At 44.7% G+C, this 21,802-nt stretch overlaps 1 protein-coding gene across 4 annotated transcripts in view; it reads right to left on the bottom strand.

Moving 5' to 3' along the window:
* Window positions 1-4,616: 4,616 nt before the first annotated feature.
* Window positions 4,617-21,802, bottom strand: part of DPYS (dihydropyrimidinase) — a 77,991-nt gene continuing 60,805 nt past the window's right edge. For 3 of the 4 annotated variants that reach the window (XM_044245108.1, XM_044245110.1, XM_044245111.1), the window contains exons 8-10: window positions 17,212-17,419; window positions 6,683-6,813; window positions 4,617-5,026 (exon numbers count right to left, since the gene is read on the bottom strand). In XM_044245108.1, the coding sequence (XP_044101043.1) occupies window positions 6,727-6,813; window positions 17,212-17,419 (295 nt within the window). In that variant the 3' untranslated portion in view covers window positions 4,617-5,026; window positions 6,683-6,726. The remainder of the gene's footprint in view (window positions 5,027-6,682; window positions 6,814-17,211; window positions 17,420-21,802) is intronic. The other variant, XM_044245109.1, reaches the window with a different exon arrangement.

Genomic DNA, 21,802 nt, shown 5'->3' with positions numbered 1-21,802 from the left:
CCCTAATACCCACCACCTTGTTCCCCCAACCTCGCAACCCCTGCCCCTTCAAAACCCTCAGATTGTATTTCAGAGTTCATAGTCTCTCATGGTTCACCTCCCCTTCCAATTTTCCTCAGCTCCCTACAATAGGTAGACTTTTAATGACTGTTAGCGGCCATGATGTTTTCTGGCTTTAATGAGGTTTGGGAAACTGTACATCATCCAGGAGTGGGTTCTTTTGAAAATCTTGACTAAGGAATACACTATTATGGTCATGTGCAGTCAACTAGCCTGGGATTCCCATCCTGGGTCACCCACTGACCAGCTGAATGCCTTTGGATAATTCCTTAAATTCCCTGAGGCTTTGTTGTCTCATCTGTTCAATCAGGATGCTAATAATAGCATTACCTCACAGGACTGCAGGGAGCATGAAATGGCGGTGTCTACACAGAGCTTAGCACCGGGCCAGACACCTCATAAGGTGTTATGTTAAGAATCTACTGAGCAAGGGCGCCTGGGTGGCTCAGTGGGTTAAGCCTCTGCCTTCAGCTCAGGTCATAGTCTCGGGGTGCTGGGATCGAGCCCCACATCGGGCTCTCTGCTTGGCGGGGAGCCTGCTTCCTCCTCTCTCTGCCTGCCTCTCTGCCTACTTGTGATTTCTGTCTGTCAAATAAAAAAAAAAAAGAATCTACTGAGCATATTTATAGGATTCATTACAGAAAAAGCCAAAGGTCCTGTATTCCTGTGGAGACTACATCCTATTTTTAGGCAAAAAGCAGTCTTTAAAAAGCCCCGCTGATGCTCCCCTACTCCAGCAGCTTGTCATGTAACCCCTGTGGGTCCCTGCGGGGCTGCCAGGGCCAGCCCCATGTCGATCTCCATGGTTGGCCGCTGAGCTCACCTGTGCGTTTGTTGTACTCTGCTCCTCTTTCATTTTTTTTTTCTTTAAGATTTACTTATTTATTGGACAGAGAGATGGAGAGAGAGCACAAGAAGGCGGAGTGGCAGGCAGAGAGAGAGGGAGAAGCAGGCTCTCCACTTAGGCAGGGAGCCTGATGTGGGGTTCGATCCCAGGACCCTGAAGGCAGAGGCTTAACCCACTGAGCCACCCAGGTGTCCCTCTGCTCCCCTTCTATAATGTATTTCTCTCTCTCTCTCTCTCTCTTTCTGACAGGCATGAGTGCCTTCAAAAAGCAGGATTTAAAATCCTGTTCTTCAGAAAGCCTTTCCAAATTCAGACATTTTCCCCTAAATCCCCTTAGCTGTGATACATGAATTTCCGCTCATCAAGCCTGTCGTCCAGGTCTACCTTGTGTAAATCAACGTGCTGGTGTTTCCGAGGCATGAGCTGTTAGGAAATGGCCCCCGTCCTCCAGGAGCTTACAACGAACAATTTGCAGACGCAAATATTTAGCACGATACGTATAACATAAGTATTTTATACTAGGTTATCATACAGGCTGAAATAAAATATAGGCAAATGTAGGTCAAAATTGGCCATTTATATTTGTAGAAACTGCCCAACAGGCTAGAGATGCAGTCCTGACCCCTGAACACAAATAATAATTTGCTGGAGTGCGAATTTTCACTCGTGAATATTCCTCTCCTCTTCCTTTGTCATTACCATCGTTTTCTTCTCTTATTACTGAGACAAATTCACTGAGCACCTCAGTGTGCCACTCACTGTGCATTTGGGGAACAGTGGCAGCCCACACGGAGGGGTTTCCTTTAGGGTTCTATAAGCAGTAGATATTTAATAAATGATAGATTCATTGCTTTTTTTTTTTTTTTAAACTTGCCTACAGATATTATGCAAAAAGAAGGAAAGGGAAAGAGTGGAACAAATCCAGCTGTTGTGAGTTTAAGGCCACGATCCTTCCCCCACAGAATGCCTCTCCTTTCCGGTGGGCCGGGCCGGTAAAGGGAGAGAAAACCTTGGGAGATGATGGTAGCGCAGCCGGACCCGCTGGACCTGCAGGTGGCGCTTGAGAGCCAGGCTCCACCCATCCCCGTGTTTCAGCTTGTAGCCCTGTAGCCACCGCTCACGGGCACCTGCTGGGAAGCTCCCATGCCCTCTGCAGACCCGGGCTGTGTTCTCACCTGGTGCCCGCTCTCACTCTGCCTTCTAGTCTAGGCTTCCATGCTTCTGAGACCGCGGAAGGGGCCGGCACCCCCAAGCCCGGGGAGCTTCCTTCCCCACGCACAGAGCAGAGGCAAGACTTGGGCGATCTCTGGGTGGCCTTATAGCAATTCCACCCCCTCTCCCGCCCAGTAATCCGAGCTACCTTGTGCAGACCTACAGGATGGGCTTCCTAACGCTCCCAGCCGCCTCGTGTGTTAGGTTAATCCTACCACCAGTCTCATTTTATAAAAGACACCGAGGCTTAGTTAGATCAACAACACTGCTCAGTGAACAGGAGGCCCATTAGCAAAACTTTCCACTTAGAGAACAATTTTCCAGAATCTAAGGGGAGAATGTGCACACTTTAGGACCCACCAGCCCCACTCTCCTGCATGGCAGGCACGTCCCCTGGAGGAGTTCTCACTGCGGCACAGGAGACCTGTGCGAATAGGCTTAGAGCAGCATCGCGCGTGATAGAGCAAGACGACAGAAACAACCTAAGTGCCCATCAACAGGAAAATGGGTCAACAGATTGTGCTGTGCTTTACGCAGTGGAATGTGCTGTGGCAATAAAATGGAATGAGAGTTAGACGGATCGAAACAACTCCCAAACACCTTGACTGCAAAAAAGGCGGGAATCAAAACCATATGCACTAAAAACAAACAAACAACAAACAAAAAAACAAACCCCAAGGCACACTATATGATGTTTCTGTAAGATTTCACTACATACAACCCAATGTTTAGAGATCTGTGTATGTGTAGCAAGGGTATTAAAAGAAGCGCATGGGAGTAAAACACCAGACTCCGCCAGAACTGGTTCCCATGGGGGAGGAAGGGGACCGGGAGTGGAGAGGAATCCAGGGCATCTCGACTGTGTTGTTGATGTTGTATTTCTTACATGGAATGATAGATATATAGATATATGATATATATATATGTGTGTGTATATACATATATAGATATATAAACTCAAATTTTTATTTTAAAAATTACCAAAGACCTCACAGTTAGTAAACGGAAGTGCTAGAACCCACACTTTTTTTGCTTTCCAGTACGTCATACGGACCACTGCAGGAAGCAAGCAATGGGAGGTGAACATAAGGAATGCTACTCCTTCCATTTGTTCTTTGCACAGACCTTGAAAATGCAATCAAAGGGATCTCACTTTGTATATGGGAGGCAATCCTGAAAAACATGGTATTACGTATTAATAGATTAAATCCTGTCCTCCTATGGTTTTATAGTATTCTTTAGAATGAGGTGCCTACAAAAATATTCATGACAAGCCTAACACAAGCAAGGAAGGGATCCCCACATTTGTCTCAAGTGGCTTCGGTGACACAGAATCCTATAGCTATTTCCTTCTCCAGAATGGATCTATCAACCAGGTGACGAATCCTCGTTCTGTATCTAAAGTGCCTTCACACTCACATACTCCATCAGTTTCCCTATTTTGTTCAGACTTCTCACTCGTTTCATTTCTATCAACTTAGGAACTTAGCAGGAGCTCCTTCTTTTCCTCCCTTATTTAAAAATTAATAAATATGCATTGAATGCCCATCAATTCCCAGGTGCACTCTGCTAGATGCTGGGAAAATGACAGTGACCCAGACAGGTCACGCTCTGAATGAGCACTCAGTCTCCTGGAGGAGACAGACGCCTAAAGCTGTGATTACAGCGCAATAAGACAGGTGCCATGATGGGGCGTAGGCCGGGCCCTGGTAAAGGGGAACACGACCTAACATGACCTTCTGTGTTGGATCTGGGAACGCCTCGGAGAAGGGCTGATATTTAAGCTGAATAGGAAAGGATGATGGGAACTGGCTTTTCTGTAAGAAAGAAATTTAATGATTTCAGACATTTGATTGCAGAGTTTCTATCAGCCAAAGCAGAGGAGAATACTAATAAAATATTTTAAGGTATCTCTTACCTGACAAAAAGAAGACCTGTGAGTCTTCTTTAGGTGTAGTTCAATGTCCTTTCTTCTGTGTGTTCGGAACCAGTGATGATGGAGCGAACTGGATTCTTATTGCCCTTGGTCAAAGGTGCAGGTGTGCTCCTGATCTAAGGGAGTAAGCCAGGGGCAAGTGCATCTGTAATGTGAGCATAATTGCCCTGATTTTCCTCCATGTTTTAAAAATTCCTCTTGACCTAATTACCTAGGGGAAAACATGGAAGCTCAACTTCTCTGCGGACATAGAAGGATCACAGGACAGACCCGGAAGCCCCGGAGAGGGAAGGTTTCACTGTAGCATCTTCCAGACATGCTGGTTCCCTTTAATTCCCCCAAGTCCTGCACTCATCTAGGTGACTGGATAATTTGCCTTAGACATAATCTAAGGTTGAGTATCCAGTTTAATTACATGAGGTTTGCTCAGGGACCCGCTTTCCAGAAAGTTGCTGAAACAGATGTCACATACCAAATTACGCTTTTGAATCAAAACCAATCTCCCCAGAGTCCCAATCCTACAAGTTAGATGAATATACACATAACCCAGAAAATGGAATATAAAGTGAAGATCTGAGTGTTTATTAATTCTAATTGGATGTAAAACTACAGAGTTCGCTATTTTAAACAAACGTAGCCATTAAAAAAAAAAAAACCCTTAAACAAGAAAGTGATTTTTAAAATTTCAAAGTAAGAGATCCAGCGCAATTGAGGATGACATTTTAAAGTATCATCAATGGATTTTCACCTCGACTTCCCATCACAATAATACTCATTTATATCTTCAGTCTTACGCAGCAACAAAGTCACAGTGAGAAAGACAGCAATTGCTTCTAAAAGGAAATCAAAGAGGCCCGGAGCGATTTATTTTTTCAAAAGGATCTTGGGGAGTTGAAATAAGGCCTGCTTCTCCATGGGCTGACGATGCTCAACAGTGATGGGAACAGCAGAATCTTTTTCTCTGATTTCACCTTTGAACAGAATAAAAGGAACTCAGTGTAACATTCTCCCTCACGAAGAGATGCAGAACTCAAGCCTCACCCCCAAGAAATGCTATCATCAAAGAAAACACTAATCCAGACACTATAAATTCTGTTAATAGCATGTTGTAGCATTCATTAGAATGTCTCCTTCTTGCTAATCTTCCTCTGAATTGTTATTTATTTATTTTTATGTTTTTTCTTCCTCTGAATTTTTAATACAACCTTCCTGGATTGGAAAAAGGACTTCAATAGGAAGGAAATGACAAACAAACAAACAAACAAAACAAAAACAAACCTTGAAACTTTTGGCTGCCTAGCATGGTTAAAGGCAACGTTCCATAATAAAGAGAACATAACATAGTCACAGCACCTCACTTTTCAAGTCACGGGGTTTAGGGAAGCTTCGGTTGTCCTAATGTGAAAACGTGCAACTACTAAGTGGGTGTGTGTAAAACTAGTCCTTTGGGGGGCGCCTGGGTGGCTCAGTGGGTTAAGCCTCTGACTTCTGCTGGGGTCATGATCTTGGGGTCCTGGGATGGAGCCCCATATCGGGCTCTCTGCTCTGTGGGGAGCCTGCTTCCCCCTCCCCCTCTGCCTGCCTCTCTGCCTACTTGTGATCTCTCTCTCTCTGTCAAATAAATAAATAAAATCTTAAAAAACAAAAACAAAAACAAATCTAGTCCTTGGCAATGTCCCTAATTAACACAAACACCTACCCCTGTTCATTATGTCGACCCCTTGTGTAAGTGTTTTGCAGACTGCTATGTGTTGAAACATTTGAAAACATCATTAAATTTTAAGAATTTAGAGTTTAGTGACATTGTAAAACTGGCAAAGCATGTACATTTCATAAATTCAGTGGTGTTGGCACAGCCACTCCTGAAAAGACATCTACAGTGCAGGCTCAGAAAATAACTGATTTAAAAAAAAAAAAAAAAAAAAAGGAAGGAAGGAAGGGAGGCATGAAGGAAGGAAAGAAGGAAGGGAGGAAATTGATAAGAATGATGATAATAGATGCTTAAAAAGAGAAAGATCAGGATGTCAATAGACAAAACTGAGGAAGTACTGAAATATTTTTTCAAATTAACCATATCTACAATATTATTCCAAAAATGAAGTGTACGATCAAGTACATCAAATCCTACCAAATAATTTTCCTGAAAAATTATACCCCCCAAAGCAACATTTGATTCATTTTTCTTTCATTCTAAGTTCTGGAACATAAGTTGCATTTACAAGACAAAGATTTATTTTCTCAGATAAAGCCCCAATTGAACAGTTTATAAATTCTGGCCACAATTATAGTCTCTGTCTTGAGATGTGTCAAATTCCTCAGTGACAGGTCCCTCGGCATGCTACTGGCCTACTTGCCTCTCGCTCATATTTGATACTTGAAGGCTTTGCTGACTGTTTCCTAACATCTCAGAGAATAAATCTCTAACCAGATCAAGGCCTTCTTCAATCTGGAGGCTCATCTGAGCGTTGTGCGTCAAGAGGTCTTTTATCAGTCTCCCCTTAGCTAATCTGTCCTAGAGACTTAAGTCACTTTGAAGGCTTTGACCTTGGCCTTGGACTCTTCAAAGGCTTATGAAGACAGTCCTACTTTGTCATGAAGGACTACTTTCTTGGATCACCGTCTCTTACCACAGCACCTAGCTCAGGGGGGGAGGGCAGTGTCCTGATCCCCGCTAAGGAGTCTTCTTAGTCTCCGTAGATTTCACTGTGACCACTTCTCCCTTGTAGGGTTCGCGCTTCACAGGAGTAGGTGTGCAAGTCTGAAACAGAACAGTTCATTTTTCTCTTATGGTTTACTGACTTCTGGAATTCAAAGCGGAACGCAGCTCCCTTGATGAAGTGTGAGAACAAAATTGAACCTTGCAAATTCACATGTCACTTGCCTCCCGCCGCTCGCCCTTTCCCAGACATTCTTGGCCACCTCGGACGTGCTGTGGCCCGCTCTTTGCCCTGTCTGAAAAGGCCCAGGGAGCACTCAGTAGCGATTGTTCTTTTCACTGAAACTTACCCGGGAGCCTCTGTCACACCCTCACGACTGTCTCATTCTACTTCCACCTTGGAGTCCTCCCGACCTGCTCCTACCTTTCCTTCTAGTTTCAGTGAGACGCCGGTGTCCCTAGACTGCTTTGTTGTACCTCTCCTAAGACTCAGAGACTGTTTTTCAGATTCTAGCAATCTGTGTGTGGGTTTTCCCATTTTCTCACCTGCTGCGGGGTGTCATCGGCTGTCCACACAACCTCACGTCTCTAACTCCACCTCTTGGGCGGCCCGCTGAGCAGCCGAACCCAACCAACCCCTCCTTCCCCGCTGGGGCTGGATTTGGCTTGAGTGAATCCAGGGCTTGCTCAGAGTTTAGCAATCTGGATTTTATAAACAACGGAGTTCACCAGCAGTAACGAAAGCATGCTGTTTGTAAATATGGATACAAATCCACGGACAGGTCAAGAGGTAGCAAGATACAGGGATGAAGGACCTGGGCTCTGACACCAGACTGTCTGGGCACGTTACTTACCGCCGTGTTTCCTTTGCCTCGATTTACACCGGGAGTCATCACAGAACCTACTTTATGGGGTGATCGTGAGAGGGTGACAAATAAGTAAATCATTTAGAATAATGCCTAGCACAGAATAAGCTCTTAATAAATGTGTGTGTACCCGTAAATATGTACACACACACAAATAATGTTTGTCTTGTTTGGACCACCAAAACGAATACACCGTAGTGATTGGCAACGTGGGCTTGGGCATAGGACGCTCTGGCTTTGTGGTTCGCTAGCTGTAGGAAGCCGGCAAGCTAACAGACCCCCCGAATCTACTCACTCATCTAGGAAACAAAGGGAAGGCAAGCCATCTCCTAGATACAAAGCACTGCCTTCCTTCATTCAATATTTATTGAACACAAAGCACCCCAGACACTCTGCAGGCACAGAGAACAAAAGAAAGAACAACACAGAGCCTGTCCCTTCTGCTCTGAGGTTTGAAGTAAAGCGTCGGGAGCACGGGGAGCCCTTGGCAGCTGGGAGGTGCCCCGTCCTCCTCTGCTCAGCAGCCCGGATCTCCGTCCACTTTCTGGGTCTGGTTAGACGCTTTGCTGGACTTCCATTTTGCCTCGCTGTTGACTCTGTGCTTTTCTTCACCCTGGACGCTCTTGTCGTCTTGAGGAACATCCACACCGGGAAATGAAGGACCAGCTTCCTATTTCTGCCTTCCAGTCCCTGGACCCTGTGGTCACCTGGAGCCAACCACACCTGAAACTTTACACCCACTGAACACCCCACTCTCTGACCACATTCTCAGGGAGGTCTTCGTGTTTTTTCTTCCCCTGGTTTACTCTCCCAGCCAGACTGTACAATCTGTCACTTAAGCCTCTGGTGACCACAGAACGGATGCACCCTGGGATGCATCTGAGGCTGTTGCAGGGACCAAACACAATTAACGGGCATCATCAGAACAAGCTAAGGCAGCCAAGATTCACTTCCGGGTGTTGCCTACAAGCCGAGGGGTCTTGCCTTTCTCATTTCCGTTCAGCATTGGCACTCTGCCACACCCGTGGTGTGTTTCAGATCAACCTCCAGGGTCATAAATGGGCAGACCTTTGTGTCCCCTGCCATGCTGCCTTGTCTCTCATCAGCCCCACTCTGCCTCCTTCTTCATCCAACAGTTCCTTTGAAACTTCACTGCTTGTGGTTTTCAGCTCTTGTTTTTTTTCCGTCGCTCCCAGACTCCTTCGTGGGAGGTAGGGGCTGACACAGGGATGTGGGCGCGGCCCTCAGGCCCTGGCGCTGCCCCCCTCAGTCAGGCTCAGTCCCCTGGAGGATCCTTCCCCCACCCTGCGGCAGGATCGGGGGTAGCACGTGTCCTTCCCTGGTCCTCCTGCCAGGGCTCTGCCCTTGCCCTTGCTGGCGTTGCCGCCCTCCCTGGGGCCTAAATACCTCAGATTCCTCGTCTTTAACTCAGCCCAGACAATCCTTAGTCCAGGAAGCCTTAGCCCTCCCTGACATGCCCTCTAACCTGCTCGCCAGTTTTCTGTCATCATCTGCTCACCTGTCCCTCTCTTCCTGTAGATTCGGGCTTGGGGTACCTGTTCTGTTTTTCCATGAGAAATACTACACAGTTGATCGCTTTCTACCGAGGGTGTGATGGGAAGGAGCTCCCCTTCCAAGCTTGGTCTCCTCTTTGGAGGGGTTGTCCCAGCCTGGGCTGACTCCGTTTCCCTCACACTCCCTCATGGTGGTTCACCGTTTCTCTGTTCTCAGGGCTGCACTTCCTCTGGCTGGCGGCCCTCTGTGGTCAGGTCTCAGCTCACCTGGCTGTCTAGGACCCACTTTCTGGCTGTGCCGTCACAGCACTCAGAGCCTGGCTGGCCACTCTGGGCACAGGAGCCACTATGTCTCTCTGGCCTGACCAGCCAGTCCGATCTGCCCATGGTCCTACTCTGGACCTGCCTCTGAGGCTCTGGGGAGGCAGGGCACGATTTCCCGCCAGAACCACTCCTGCCTGCACCCCCCGCCTCAAGAACACACCACCCCTCTCTGGGGAGGCTTTGTTGTTCCATACTCTATAGCCTTCCCCTTTGATAGACGACTGGACAGGAATCAAAGACAATTTAAGTTCGGGTCCCAACTCTCCTAGTACTTTTCACCTTTTAGTATCTTCTTATCCTTAGAGATGCGTTGCATAAACTCTTCAATGCTGAACTTACACCTTGTTCATCTTTGTACTGCCTCCTGCCCCTGGCATTGCCCTTGACGTGTATTTCAGAACCTCAGTAGATGTTCACCGGGACAAAACGGAAGGCTGACGGCGCTCGTTCTGCTAACTCTCAAGCTGTCGCTGTGTTATGCAGAAGCTGAGGGGCATGTCTGTTTTCTGAGTAGGCCTGACCTACAACTCCTATGACTTCTCTCCAGTGACCACGACAAGTCTCCCCCTGAAGTGTGAAGTGCCCAGTCCTGACACGGCCCCCAGCATCCGGGGAGGCCAGTATGTTGTGCTCATGGGCTATCGTAAGTGGTTGGGGCTGAAGTAAAGCGGGCTTCGTTCCCTAGGATCCCAGACGAGTACAGTGCTTCACCTGGACTCCATCTCAAGTGTCCCAGCTAAACCCATACCTAATTCTCAGAGAACATTTCTGGAAGAGCAGGATGACCAAGAAGCGGAGGGCTCTGGGCTGAACAAAGAGAGCAGGTCTCTTCTCGGCCTGCCTTCTCTTCTCCATGTTCTCCTGGTTTTCTTCCTACCTCACCGGGAAGCTTTCTCAGGCTCCTTTCCTGGCTCCTCCGCTTCTTGGCCTCTGGAGGCTGGCAGCCCCCGACCTCCATCTCAAGCCCCCTTTCTTCTCTGCCTACAGTCTCCTAGGTAGCCCTAGACTTAACGATTTCAAATTTACACGCCACAATTCCCAAATTTTAGGTCCAGCTCTGATCTCTTCCATTCTCTAGATTCCTTTATTCCAGTGACTAACTGACCTCATCACACGGAGATGTAGTAAGTGTCTCCAACAGACCTGGAACTTCAGCGCCACAAACTGGGAGACGCGGAGAGTGGAATGCTGGGATGCTAGCTTTTCTGAGACCAGGAAGACCGACAGAGAAGAATCTGGGGCCAACCCACCCTTGGAGGCTAGGAAATAAAGTTCTGAGACCAACCTACCCATGGAGGCTAAGAAATAAAATAGCAATAAAAACAGAACTTCCAGATTCCAAACAGCAGACATTAGTCCAACACTACACAGTCCAAACGAGCAGCCAATGAAATCCATGCCTGTCTGGTGAGCTCAGAGGCAACCAACACACATGGTACCGAGCTCTTCACGAACGGAGAACCCCCCCACCCCACCCCAACCCCGCACATGAGTAAGCCCTAGGTTCAACAGAGGTGACCCCTAACACGGAAACCTCACATTTCGGTAATAGTTTGCAATCCACCAAATGTTTCCATTTAACCTCCAACACATCTACCGAGCTATTTCTCAAGGACCATGTGACAAAGCTGGGCCCTCTCATTTCAGGGATGGTTCTTTGGGTGAGTTTGCCGCTGCGAGGATAAGCGAACCCCACGTGCAGGAGGGGAGGCTGGTGGGGGGACATCCTGAGCACGGGGGCAGGTGGCCATGTGCGTGAGTGGGGATTAAATGTCGTGATCGGTATGCTGCAGCAGAAGAGGATGAAAGGATTCACTTTGAAGGTAGGAAAATCAGGGTCTGACTTCTTTTTTTTTTTTTTTAAAGATTTTATTTATTTATTTGACAGAGAGAAATCACAAGTAGATGGAGAGGCAGGCAGAGAGAGAGAGGGAAGCAGGCTCCCTGCTGAGCAGAGAGCCCGATGCGGGACTCGATCCCAGGACCCTGAGATCATGACCTGAGCAGAAGGCAGCGGCTTAACCCACTGGAGCCACCCAGGCGCCCCCAGGGTCTGACTTCTGATGCGGCCACTGAGTCACGACGTGACCTCCTTAAGCCTCGATTTCTTAATTTATGAGATTGGGAGCCACTCCTTGCTTCAGAAGGTTGTGGTAAGGATTAAGCTGGGCCGGGCACATGATTGGTTTTTAATAAATATTTACTGCATGAATGCTGAGTGGCTAAAGCCCAAAGGGAGAGTACTTAGAGAGCCACTGTGTACAGTGGTATATTGGGACACAGAGACCCCGTGTACAGTGGTATGCTGGTGCACAGGGTCCCCATGTACAGTGGTATGCTGGTGCACAGGTTCCCTGTGTACAGTGCTATGCCGGGACACTGGATCCTCGTGTATAGCGCTATGCCGGGACACCGGGTCCCCATGTACAGTGCTATGCCGGGACACTGGGTCCCCGTGTACAGTGCTGTGCTGGTCAATGTTACCAAGCATCTCTGCCTTCCCTGTACTCACCACCCCAAAAGCCCTGGTTTGTAGCACTTGCCTATTTCTGGGGTGTCCATACTCCCACCACAGTGGATTTCAAGCTACTCATGTGACCTCACAGAACGAGGAGTTGGGAGGAGGCACACACAGATGTCTCTTGGGAGCCACAAGGAGCTGACTCCCCCAGAGGTCTCCCCATTTAGAATCATTAGCCACCAGTCTAAGGAAATCAGGATACATGGCAGTCACTGGCTTCTCTTATTTTCTCCGAGCTCCCACATTGAGAAAGACATTGACAAACGATTACCTCAGAAGTGGAGAGCACTCATTTCAAGGACCCGATCAGCCATCCCTTCCATTGTGTCTTATCTAAAAGGCAAATTATGCTTATTGTTGCAAAGCTTTAAAAGTTTAAAAGCTTTGGCAGCCACGCTCTGAAACCAGGCCCTGCTATTCCTGTTTCTCTATAAAACGCAATGTGACCCTGATGTCCCAGAATAGACTGGGTTGCTTAATACTGAAAAAGAGAGAAAAAGAGACGACTTAAAGAGCTGGTGAGAATTACAAGTCTAAACACAAAAATTCTAGAAAAATAGGATCTATTTGAATCTCAAGAACTATATTTTTGGGGGTAAAGAATTAACAGTGTGTAAGTTGAGTTTGTTTTTTCAAGATGCTCCTGAATATGTAAGTTGCTGTTACTTTTTTTTCTTCCCCTTCCTTCATCTCCCCCCACAACTCTCTCTTAAGTGCCTTTTTATAAAAGATTGAAATACATATTTTATTATGTTTATCAGATAGTTTGATGCCTCATCTTCTGATTTAAATTTTTTCCCTTAAGGGTCGGCTGCTTACATGTTAAAATAAATAAAATGACAATTCCCTAAAGCTGTCAAATTGGATAAAAATGCTGTTTCCATCGAAATTCCTCACTATATCTAATAACAGTGAGAGCTGCATGGTATGATGATGGTAAGTTTTATTAAGTAATAAAATTATGGGCAAGAATCAGGCTCACAGACAACTCCACTGTTTGGGCAGAGTCAGGGGGCAATCTTCTGGGTAACTTGATTTAAATTTCTTTCGATGACCTCTGAAACTATAGTCTTTGCTCCTTTCACTTGCAATCTGTTTGTCAAATTCCTACTATGGACCAAGCGCTGGGCATGAAAGTGTGAGATGCTGTCCTCAAGACATCAACGCTCCAGCCAGATCAGCCGAGTTCTGGAGCAGGGGTTGTGTCTTTACCACCTGTTCTTTGGGAGTCCAGAACAATAAGTGATTAATTTTCCTGGGCTGGATAACAAGTGAACGGGAGAAATGGTATGGGTTGTTTCTGCTTGCCTTCCAACTCTTAGCCCCACTCCCACAATAACCCGAATGTTTTAAGTGAAAATCAAAGCAAGAGCTCTAATAACCTAATGTGAGTTTAAAATCCGAAATGCCTAACAACTCCCTTTCTTAACCTTAGTGTGATATTTTTCTTCTATTAAAATTATCTTTGCTTAATGGAGAGAAAAAAAAGAATGTTTGAAATGGTTCCAGGCAACCTCCAAACCTCATTTTATCCATTTTATTTGATACTTTTCCCACACCAGTGGTTTGCAAAATAATGAATTTCCCTAAGCTTTGAATTTCACAATCATTTTCTTCTCTTTTCTTGCTCTATGGAGGTCCCATGATATGGTGAGAGTCAGAAACCATATTACAAATCCCAGCTGTAATGTTTACTTACAGCTTATCCCAGGAAAAGTTATTTAATCTTGCTGAGACTCGGCTTTCTAGTCTGTAAAATGAGGAAGATAATATCTACCATATGGCTTGTGATGCAGATTTTGTAAAATAATAAATAGGAACTACCTGGTACAGTGTCTGGCAGATAGTAAGTGCTCAGAACAACACATGACAGTAATAATAACAACGATCACTTACTGTTATTACGAAAAACAATAATGCACCTGGATGCCTTAAAAGCTGCTCATGTCAGAAGAAAATATTAAGAAGCCAAAAAACTCACAAAATTGATAGTGAACTCTTGAAAAAGGACGTTGACATGAATTTTGCCAACAAAACATAAAATGATCATTTGGAAAGGAGAATTGATGGAGCCAGTCATTTGGTGGGATCTCTGCTGCCTCAAACATTTTCTCTACAAGAGGAAGACTTCGGTAAGGTCAGCCATTTAAATACAGTCTGCCAGGGGCGCCTGGGTGGCTCAGTGGGTTAAAGCCTCTGCCTTCGGCTTGGGTCATGGTCATGAGGTCCTGGGATCAAGCCCCACATCGGGCTCTCTGCTCTGCAGGGAGCCTGCTTCCTCCTCTCTCTTTCTGCCTGCCTTTCTGCCTACTTGTGATCCCTGTCAAATGAATAAGTAAGATCTTTTAAAAAAATAAATAATAAAAGGGGAACCCTCTTACACTGTTGGTAGGAATGCAGGTTGGTGCAGCCTCTTTGGAGAACAGTGTGGAGATTCCTCAAGAAATTAAAAATAGAGCTTCCCTATGACCCTGCAATTGCACTCCTGGGTATTTACCCCAAAGACACAGATGTCGTGAAAAGAAGGGCCATCTGTACCCCAATGTTTATAGCAGCAACGGCCACGGTCGCCAAACTATGGAAAGAACCAAGATGCCCTTCAACGGACGAATGGATAAGGAAGATGTGGTCCATATACACTATGGAGTATTATGCCTCCATCAGAAAGGATGAATACCCAACTTTTGTAGCAACATGGACGGGACTGGAAGAGATTATGCTGAGTGAAATAAGTCAAGCAGAGAGAGTCAATTATCATATGCTTTCACTTATTTGTGGAGCATAACAAATAGCATGGAGGACAAGGGGCGTTAGAGAGGAGAAGGGAATTTGGGTAAATTGGAAAGGGAGGTGAACCATGAGAGACTATGGACTCTGAAAAACAATCTGAGGGGTTTGAAGTGGCGGGGGGGTGGGAGGTTGGGGTACCAGGTGGTGGGTATTATAGAGGGCACGGCTTGCATGGAGCACTGGGTGTGGTGAAAAAATAATGAATAATGTTTTTCTGAAAATAAATAAATTGGAAAAAATCAGTAAAAAAAATAAAATAAAAAATAAATAATAAAAATAAATACAGTCTGTCAGGCATCCCGTTAGTCTAGCGCCCCTGCTGGTGAGCAACCGGAACTGACGCCACGAGCCGCACCTTCTTGAACCCACTTAAGGGTCACCTAACCTATCAGTTCTGTTGATTCTCCCTCCTGACGCACTCTTTCAGCTCATCCCTTATATTACTCCCACGGTTTCAGGCATGACTTTGCTGCTAGCAATACCTCCAATTCAGATTAAATATTTTTTGAGAGACTATAGTTTTTCACACTGAATGCTGAATCATTTATCTCTCATGAACTCATTTAACTCAGTCTTTATGACCTACAATATCCTTTACTGCTCATTTATACAGTTTTTGGAGTCAAATAACCAGAGTTTATATTTTGGTCCTGCTGTATACTAGCTGTGTGACCTGTGTCAGTGTCTTAATTTCTCGAAGCTTGTTTTCTAATGTTTAAAATGGGCAAAATAATACTTCTCTCCCTCACAGAGCTGTTACAGGGACGCCCTGATTTGCATCCAGTTAGCAAGTGAGTAAATGTCAGTAGTGCTGTTATTTATCACATAAATGGTCAGAAACACATAGGATTCTTCTAGTCACTATTTACCTGTCCCCTGTCAGTGTCAACATTTACAAATTAACCCTAGCAAAATTAACTATAATCTTAAACATTTTGGCTGAAATATACTATATAAAATTACAGCACTCTGAGAATTTAAAACATTCTGGAGAGCTTGTCAACTTAATCAAAGCTTTAGAAGAGTTCAAAACAACCACCACCACCAGGATGAATCTTGTATAATGGACTCTGAGAATCCACAAGTAAAAATTTCTCACAAGGGATAAGAGGAAAAACCAGACAGACTATAAGATCCAAATGTAATGCATTGAAAAACAGCCAGAGGACTTTGGAAAAATAGAAGTATATTTTAAAATGGAAAGAAGAGAGAAAAGCCTTAAAACTAATCCAAGTGTTCTAAATTCTATTGTCTCTATGGCCCAGTGAGGAACATGGTGAGTGAAGCCTGCCCAGTAAAAATCAGAAAGGCAGCCATGGAAGGTCTCAGCCATCCAGTCTTGGCCTATTGTCCCCATGTGGGCTTAAGGGTACAGGCTGCCTCCGCCCACCCCAAATCCAGCAATTTATATGGCTTTAATCAGAAACTTTCTGACAAGTCAGTGTATTAGTAAGATGAATTTTTAAAATTCAGTGTAAAGTAAATAAAGGTGTGAAAGATCAAGATAGATTAAGAACAAATATCTCTTTTATAATAACATTTATTACAAACAAAGTCTTGGGGGAACTTTGTTATGGATTTAGTCATCAAAAGAGGAGAGCAAAAAGACAAAACTAACATCTGACTCCTACTATGGCCATTCCATTTAAAACTCTCATTTGAGTCTTATAGTTTGTTAAGAAGAAAATGCCGTCATTCTCCAGATGAACCAGCTGAGCCCAAGGAGGAAAGATCTTGCCCTTGGCCACACAGCGAGGACATGGAAGGGCAAGGTAGAGTTCAATTTAGATCTACCTGAACCCCAGACTCCACCAATGCTCTCATGCCATTAGAATGAACCTTCAGACATTCAACTATAAGGAGCAGAATTTTTCAAGGAGCCATTCATTGCTAAGCTCTGAGCTCTACCTCTCTTTCCGCACAGAGACCACACCTCCCACAGCTGTTCGCAGACGATGACAGCATGCCATGTAGCTGACCAACTGGAGACTTGGCTCAAGGGCTGCCCCAAGGCCCTGGTCAGTCTGTCTGAGACTGTATGGCAGACCAGGAGGCTTCCACTCCCACTCCTTTCTCTTTCTCCTTCACCAGGGGAGACTTGACTTGCCATCTGAAGGCTCCCCTGGCCTTTTCTGGCTCCCTCCCATCTTTTCATACAGGTGTTTCCCCTAATGAAAACATAAATGTCTGCTTCCCAGAGGACACTGACTAACCCAATGGCCAAATGTTCCGAGGGACCCTGAACTTGCCTGGGGAAACCTGACTTGGTCATGAGGAAACCCTCCACAGACACACCAATTACAAAGGAAAACACATCCATCCAATAACGACTCCTTCTTTGAAAACTGGTATTTTTCTGGAACCTCCCCTATCAATCCTTATAGCCCAAGAATGTGTTAAACCTAGCGTATGTGACAACATCCCCAACAGCCAGGAACAGGTGACAGTCCAGCCGCAGGTAACAGCCCACTTCTGCACAACTCACCTGGTCCCTCTGCTTGATCCGTTTGTAAACATACTCAGCAAATGGTTTTCGAGGAATAAACTTCCCATCTCCCGCCGAGACACTGAAAACTCCAGCTTCATATACCACTTTGCCTCTGGAAATAGTCACGAGGGGCACCCCGTGGCAAACCATGCCCTCGAAGATGTTGAAGTTAACAGCCTGATGGTGGGTTTTTGCCGAAATAGTCCTGTTTGTAAAAACGAAGACCCCCACCCCAGGTCATTAACCAGCTCATCTGACAAATAGAAGATATTAAAAGAACAACTTTAAAGAAGAAAATTTAGCAACTCTATTAAGCCATATTAAGCTTTATCATCTGAGCAAGAGACTTTAAGAATAGAACATAGCATTAACATTTCATTACAAAGTAATTACATTTTCTGAGAAAAAAACCCAATAGATCACTTCTTATGATGATTAATGAGGATGAAGTGGGTGAAAGGAAGGTATTGCCTTTCACGTTTAGATTTTTAAATTAATTTTTACAACATGTATGAGTCTGATGAGCACACTGAATTTTTTTCTTTTTTTTTAGATGCGTGCCAGGCTTCTTCATTACCTCTGCCCAAATCCCAAATTCCTGTCCCTCCTTTCCCAGAGGGATTTCCTAATTGGTAGTTATCAAATTGAATTTGGTTGTTACCAAGGAAAATTGTACCTTGAATTTCTTTCCCTTGTCTGCAGCAAAACTGAAAGTTTGAGAATAATAATAATATAACAAAATACTTAGAATACAATTCCTTAGCAGGCTCTAGGTCACCCATTTGCATCTTAATCATCCTTCTCAGCAGTTTATCTGCATATTAATCATCCTTCTTAGCAGTTTATCAATACTTTCAATCTTACACAATATAATTGATGACTTCCAGGCTAGGTACTTGGAAATGTTGGATGTCTTCTTGCCCTAAATCTCATTTAATGGGAAGGGGTGGGGAGGAAGTGATTGGGCAGCAGTGGAAAATATGAGCATAATCTGAATTCTGGTGTGGTTCCTATAAGCTCTCTCAGGAATGGTTTTGGTAAAAACCCCAAAGCTGAGTCTGAGTCAAAGGAAGAGCTCCCCAAAGGTCCCTCCACCCTGACTCGGAAGGGTGGAGCTAGGACAGAGGCAGTGCTTTTGTGCGCTGCCATTCTAGAAATGAACGAGACGATGCTGGCCTGGATCTTGAAGTCCTCCACCAAACTACCTACTTGGTTTCCAATCCTCATTGGATTTCTGTCCAAATAGAATTCTTGATTTTTAATGCCTCCCATAATTCCCCCCACTTGAATTTGTTCCTCCCTTGAGTTCCCCAACTCAATAAATGATACCCCTCTCTACTTTTCCATGTCCCCATCAAGTTATCATCAAGACTGTTAGTTCTATCTCAAAAAATAAAAAAATATTATTATAATGAATCCCAACCCTGCCCATTTCTGTTGCACTCCATCATTGTCCATGCCACCATCGTCTGTCATCTGAGTGAGCCCAATACCTCTTATTGGCCTCTTTGTTTCCCCTCTTACCTTCCTACGCTTCTTACCACTGTCCACAAAGTCCCCTACGTCAGGTCATCACCAGCTCATCTGACAAATATAATCAACTTAATGATACAAAGAAAAGTTGTAAAGGGGCACCTGAGCAGTACAGTGGGTTAAGTGTCAGACTCTTGGTTTGGGCTCAGGTCATGATCTCAGGATCATGAGATCGAGCCCTGCGTCAGGCTCCGTGCTCAAGAGTCTGCTTCAGACTCTCTCTTTCTCCCTCTGGACCCCTGTGCCACTTCGAATAAATAAATGAATCTTAAAAAAAAAAAAAAACTGAACAAAGAAAAGTTGAAAAGATCAAATGAATCAGAGGTAGATACAAATACAGCAACAATAATTCCAAAGACTAAGGAGGAGGGAAGGCTACTGATTAAATAGTAAGTAATGTCACTAAAGTAGGAAAATGAATAAAATATTTAAAGGAGTAGATATTTATTCCTAGTAAGTATTTACTAGGAGTAGAATGAGTTATGATGTGACAAGAGGTACACATTTGGAGAAAATAAACTTAGGGAAAAATATAGAGGAGATTCAGACCCGCAGGTTAAAGTGGCTTTCTATGACCACCCCAGTCTCTGATACTTCCGTAGTCTGGGCTGCTGCTTTACACTGACGGCAGAAACCCCTGGGCTCGTTTTGTAAAATGTGACATAAACATGACTGGGCCGATGCATCAGTAAGGCCTCAGATCAGTAAGGCCATCAGATAGAGAACGCAAAATGCATAAAAATTCGTGCTTAAGTGGTTACTAGATACAGGAGGCAACGAAGGGGAAACCCTAAATCATAAAATTCTATTTTTTTCTGATGCGAAGTTAAGAATTACTGACGCTCTTAGGGAAATGATCTAACAGAAGAATTAAGTTCTATACACCAAGACCGTCACCATGATATTGTTTAAGCTACTGTTCAACGAGATATCGGGCATCTGTGAAAGACTAGAATTCCTGACTATGCTGGGGAAGCAAAGAAAATGAAAATTGGATAATAATACATGGAAAAATATCACATATAAATTTGTGTATTATATCTACAGGGGAAATACATACGCGGGCTGACAAAAATAAACTGAAGTATACACAGTGAAGTTGTTGTGGGCTAGGAATAAACCGATATGCAAAAAGACCCAAATAAGAAAGCTAAAGATCTGTGACAGCAAAATGTCAAATCAGATTTCTCTGCCTCAGCCAAATAGAGGTCATGACCTTGACTTTCTCCGCCTTCGTGTTGCAGGAGGGAGAAGACAATTAGGCAACATCTAAGTGACTCTTTATAATAAGGCATTATGTAAATGAGGTCCAATTAGCACAAAATGTAAATTCCAGGCAGTATCAGCAGCAGCAAAAAGAACAGGCGTGCACTTTCCCGTTGGGAGGTGTCAGACATGGCGCCCCCCCACCCTTGCTTTCTAGCCCGAGCTACAATCCTCCAGTTCTGTGGAAGCTTCCCCACTTCTGGATCTTGGAACTTTCACACTTCTGGATCTTGGTGCATGCTGTTTTCTTCACTCCAAATCCCTCCTCACTGCTCACATCCACCTTCCCTAAGCCCCATTCAAGAGTCCTGGGGCCTCCTATATGACATCTCAATAAAGCTGGGGGAAAAAGAGAATCCTGGCACTGAGAAGCTGACCCCGATGGCCCTCTTTCTTCTGTGGTTTAGACCATCTGAATGCTAAGTCAGCTAATGATCTCCTGATAAGTCCCTCTTTTCCTACTGAGTGCACACATTAAGACTGAGATCATGTTGTTTCATCCCTGGCACACAGTAGGTGCTTAATAAATATGTAGGAAATGAACAAAGAGAATTGCATGATTTTCCTTCTGTATGTTTTATTTCCTGCCTCCCCTCTCCTCTAGGATGTGACTGTGTTTTGGAAATAGAGCACTAAATTAAAGGAGAGGTAAACGTCTAATCCCAGAGTTCTGTCACATACCTAACACTTCTGGAGAGCTGTACAAGCTCATTACTAATACAGACATACAGAAATAAGTAAAAGAAATTGTTATAATGGGCGCCTGGGTGCTCAGTGGGTTAAGCCGCTGCCTTCAGCTCAGGTCATGATCTCAGAGTCCTGGGATCGAGTTCCGCATCGGGCTCTCTGCTCAGCAGGGAGCCTGCTTCCCTCTCTCTCTCTCTGCCTGCCTCTCTGCCTACTTGTGATTTCTCTCTGTCAAATAAATAAATAAAATCTTAAAAAAAAGAAATTGTTATAATTACCATTCTTCATTGCATCTTATAAGTTATAGGAAATGCTTGTTCATCAATGCCTAGCGATAGTTAGCAATGCCGATATGATCAACACTAACGAGTACGTAGGTAAGTATTATCACCCGTGTCCCCACTGATGCTGCTGAAATAGAGCTGTGGAGAGCTCTGTGTGTGCCCAAGGATCACACAGTCTGATAATGAACGAACCTCTGAGAGGTCAGAGTAACTTTCCCTTGAGAACCCTAGTATATTTGTAACCCTGCCATAAGAAGATAGAAAAATAATTGTGGTACATTTTGATATGTAATTGTTTTAAAGAAACACAGAATGCAATATCATCACGAGATTCCTAAAATTGCTATAAAATGTATTTCAAATCTATTCATTACTAGTGTCGTGTGGGATATATGGTCCATTAATGGAATGAACACAAGTTCAAAGTCACATAATTGCCTTTGTACGGATACCTGTTGTTCCTTTGAACATGCACCTGTAAAGGCAGAGGCCTTCTGTTAAGGCAAGAGCCAAGAACATGCTTTCTACCCTCCTCTGCAGCTGGCCCAGGGATGGGATCTGGTCTCCTCCATGGTCACTGTGCACAGGGATTGCACTGTGTCTCCCCGCTGCCCTGTGCTAGGCCGAAGGCATTGGTCCCAGATGTATAGCCTCTCAGCCTGGTCCTCTGGGCCTTCTGGAGATTCTCAGAGCCTCTCAGTGTCCTTTAACACGTTCCCCTTTTATTTAACTACTCTTGGTTGCAGCTGAGACCCCCTACCTGATACATCTTTTTCTTTCAATATTTGCAGTGTGTCTCTGGGACACTTAGAAAAATC

Source organism: Neovison vison, chromosome 4 (genome assembly GCF_020171115.1).
Source record: "Neovison vison isolate M4711 chromosome 4, ASM_NN_V1, whole genome shotgun sequence".
NCBI lineage: Eukaryota > Metazoa > Chordata > Mammalia > Carnivora > Mustelidae > Neogale > Neogale vison.
This window is presented reverse-complemented; position numbering and strand designations above follow the sequence as displayed.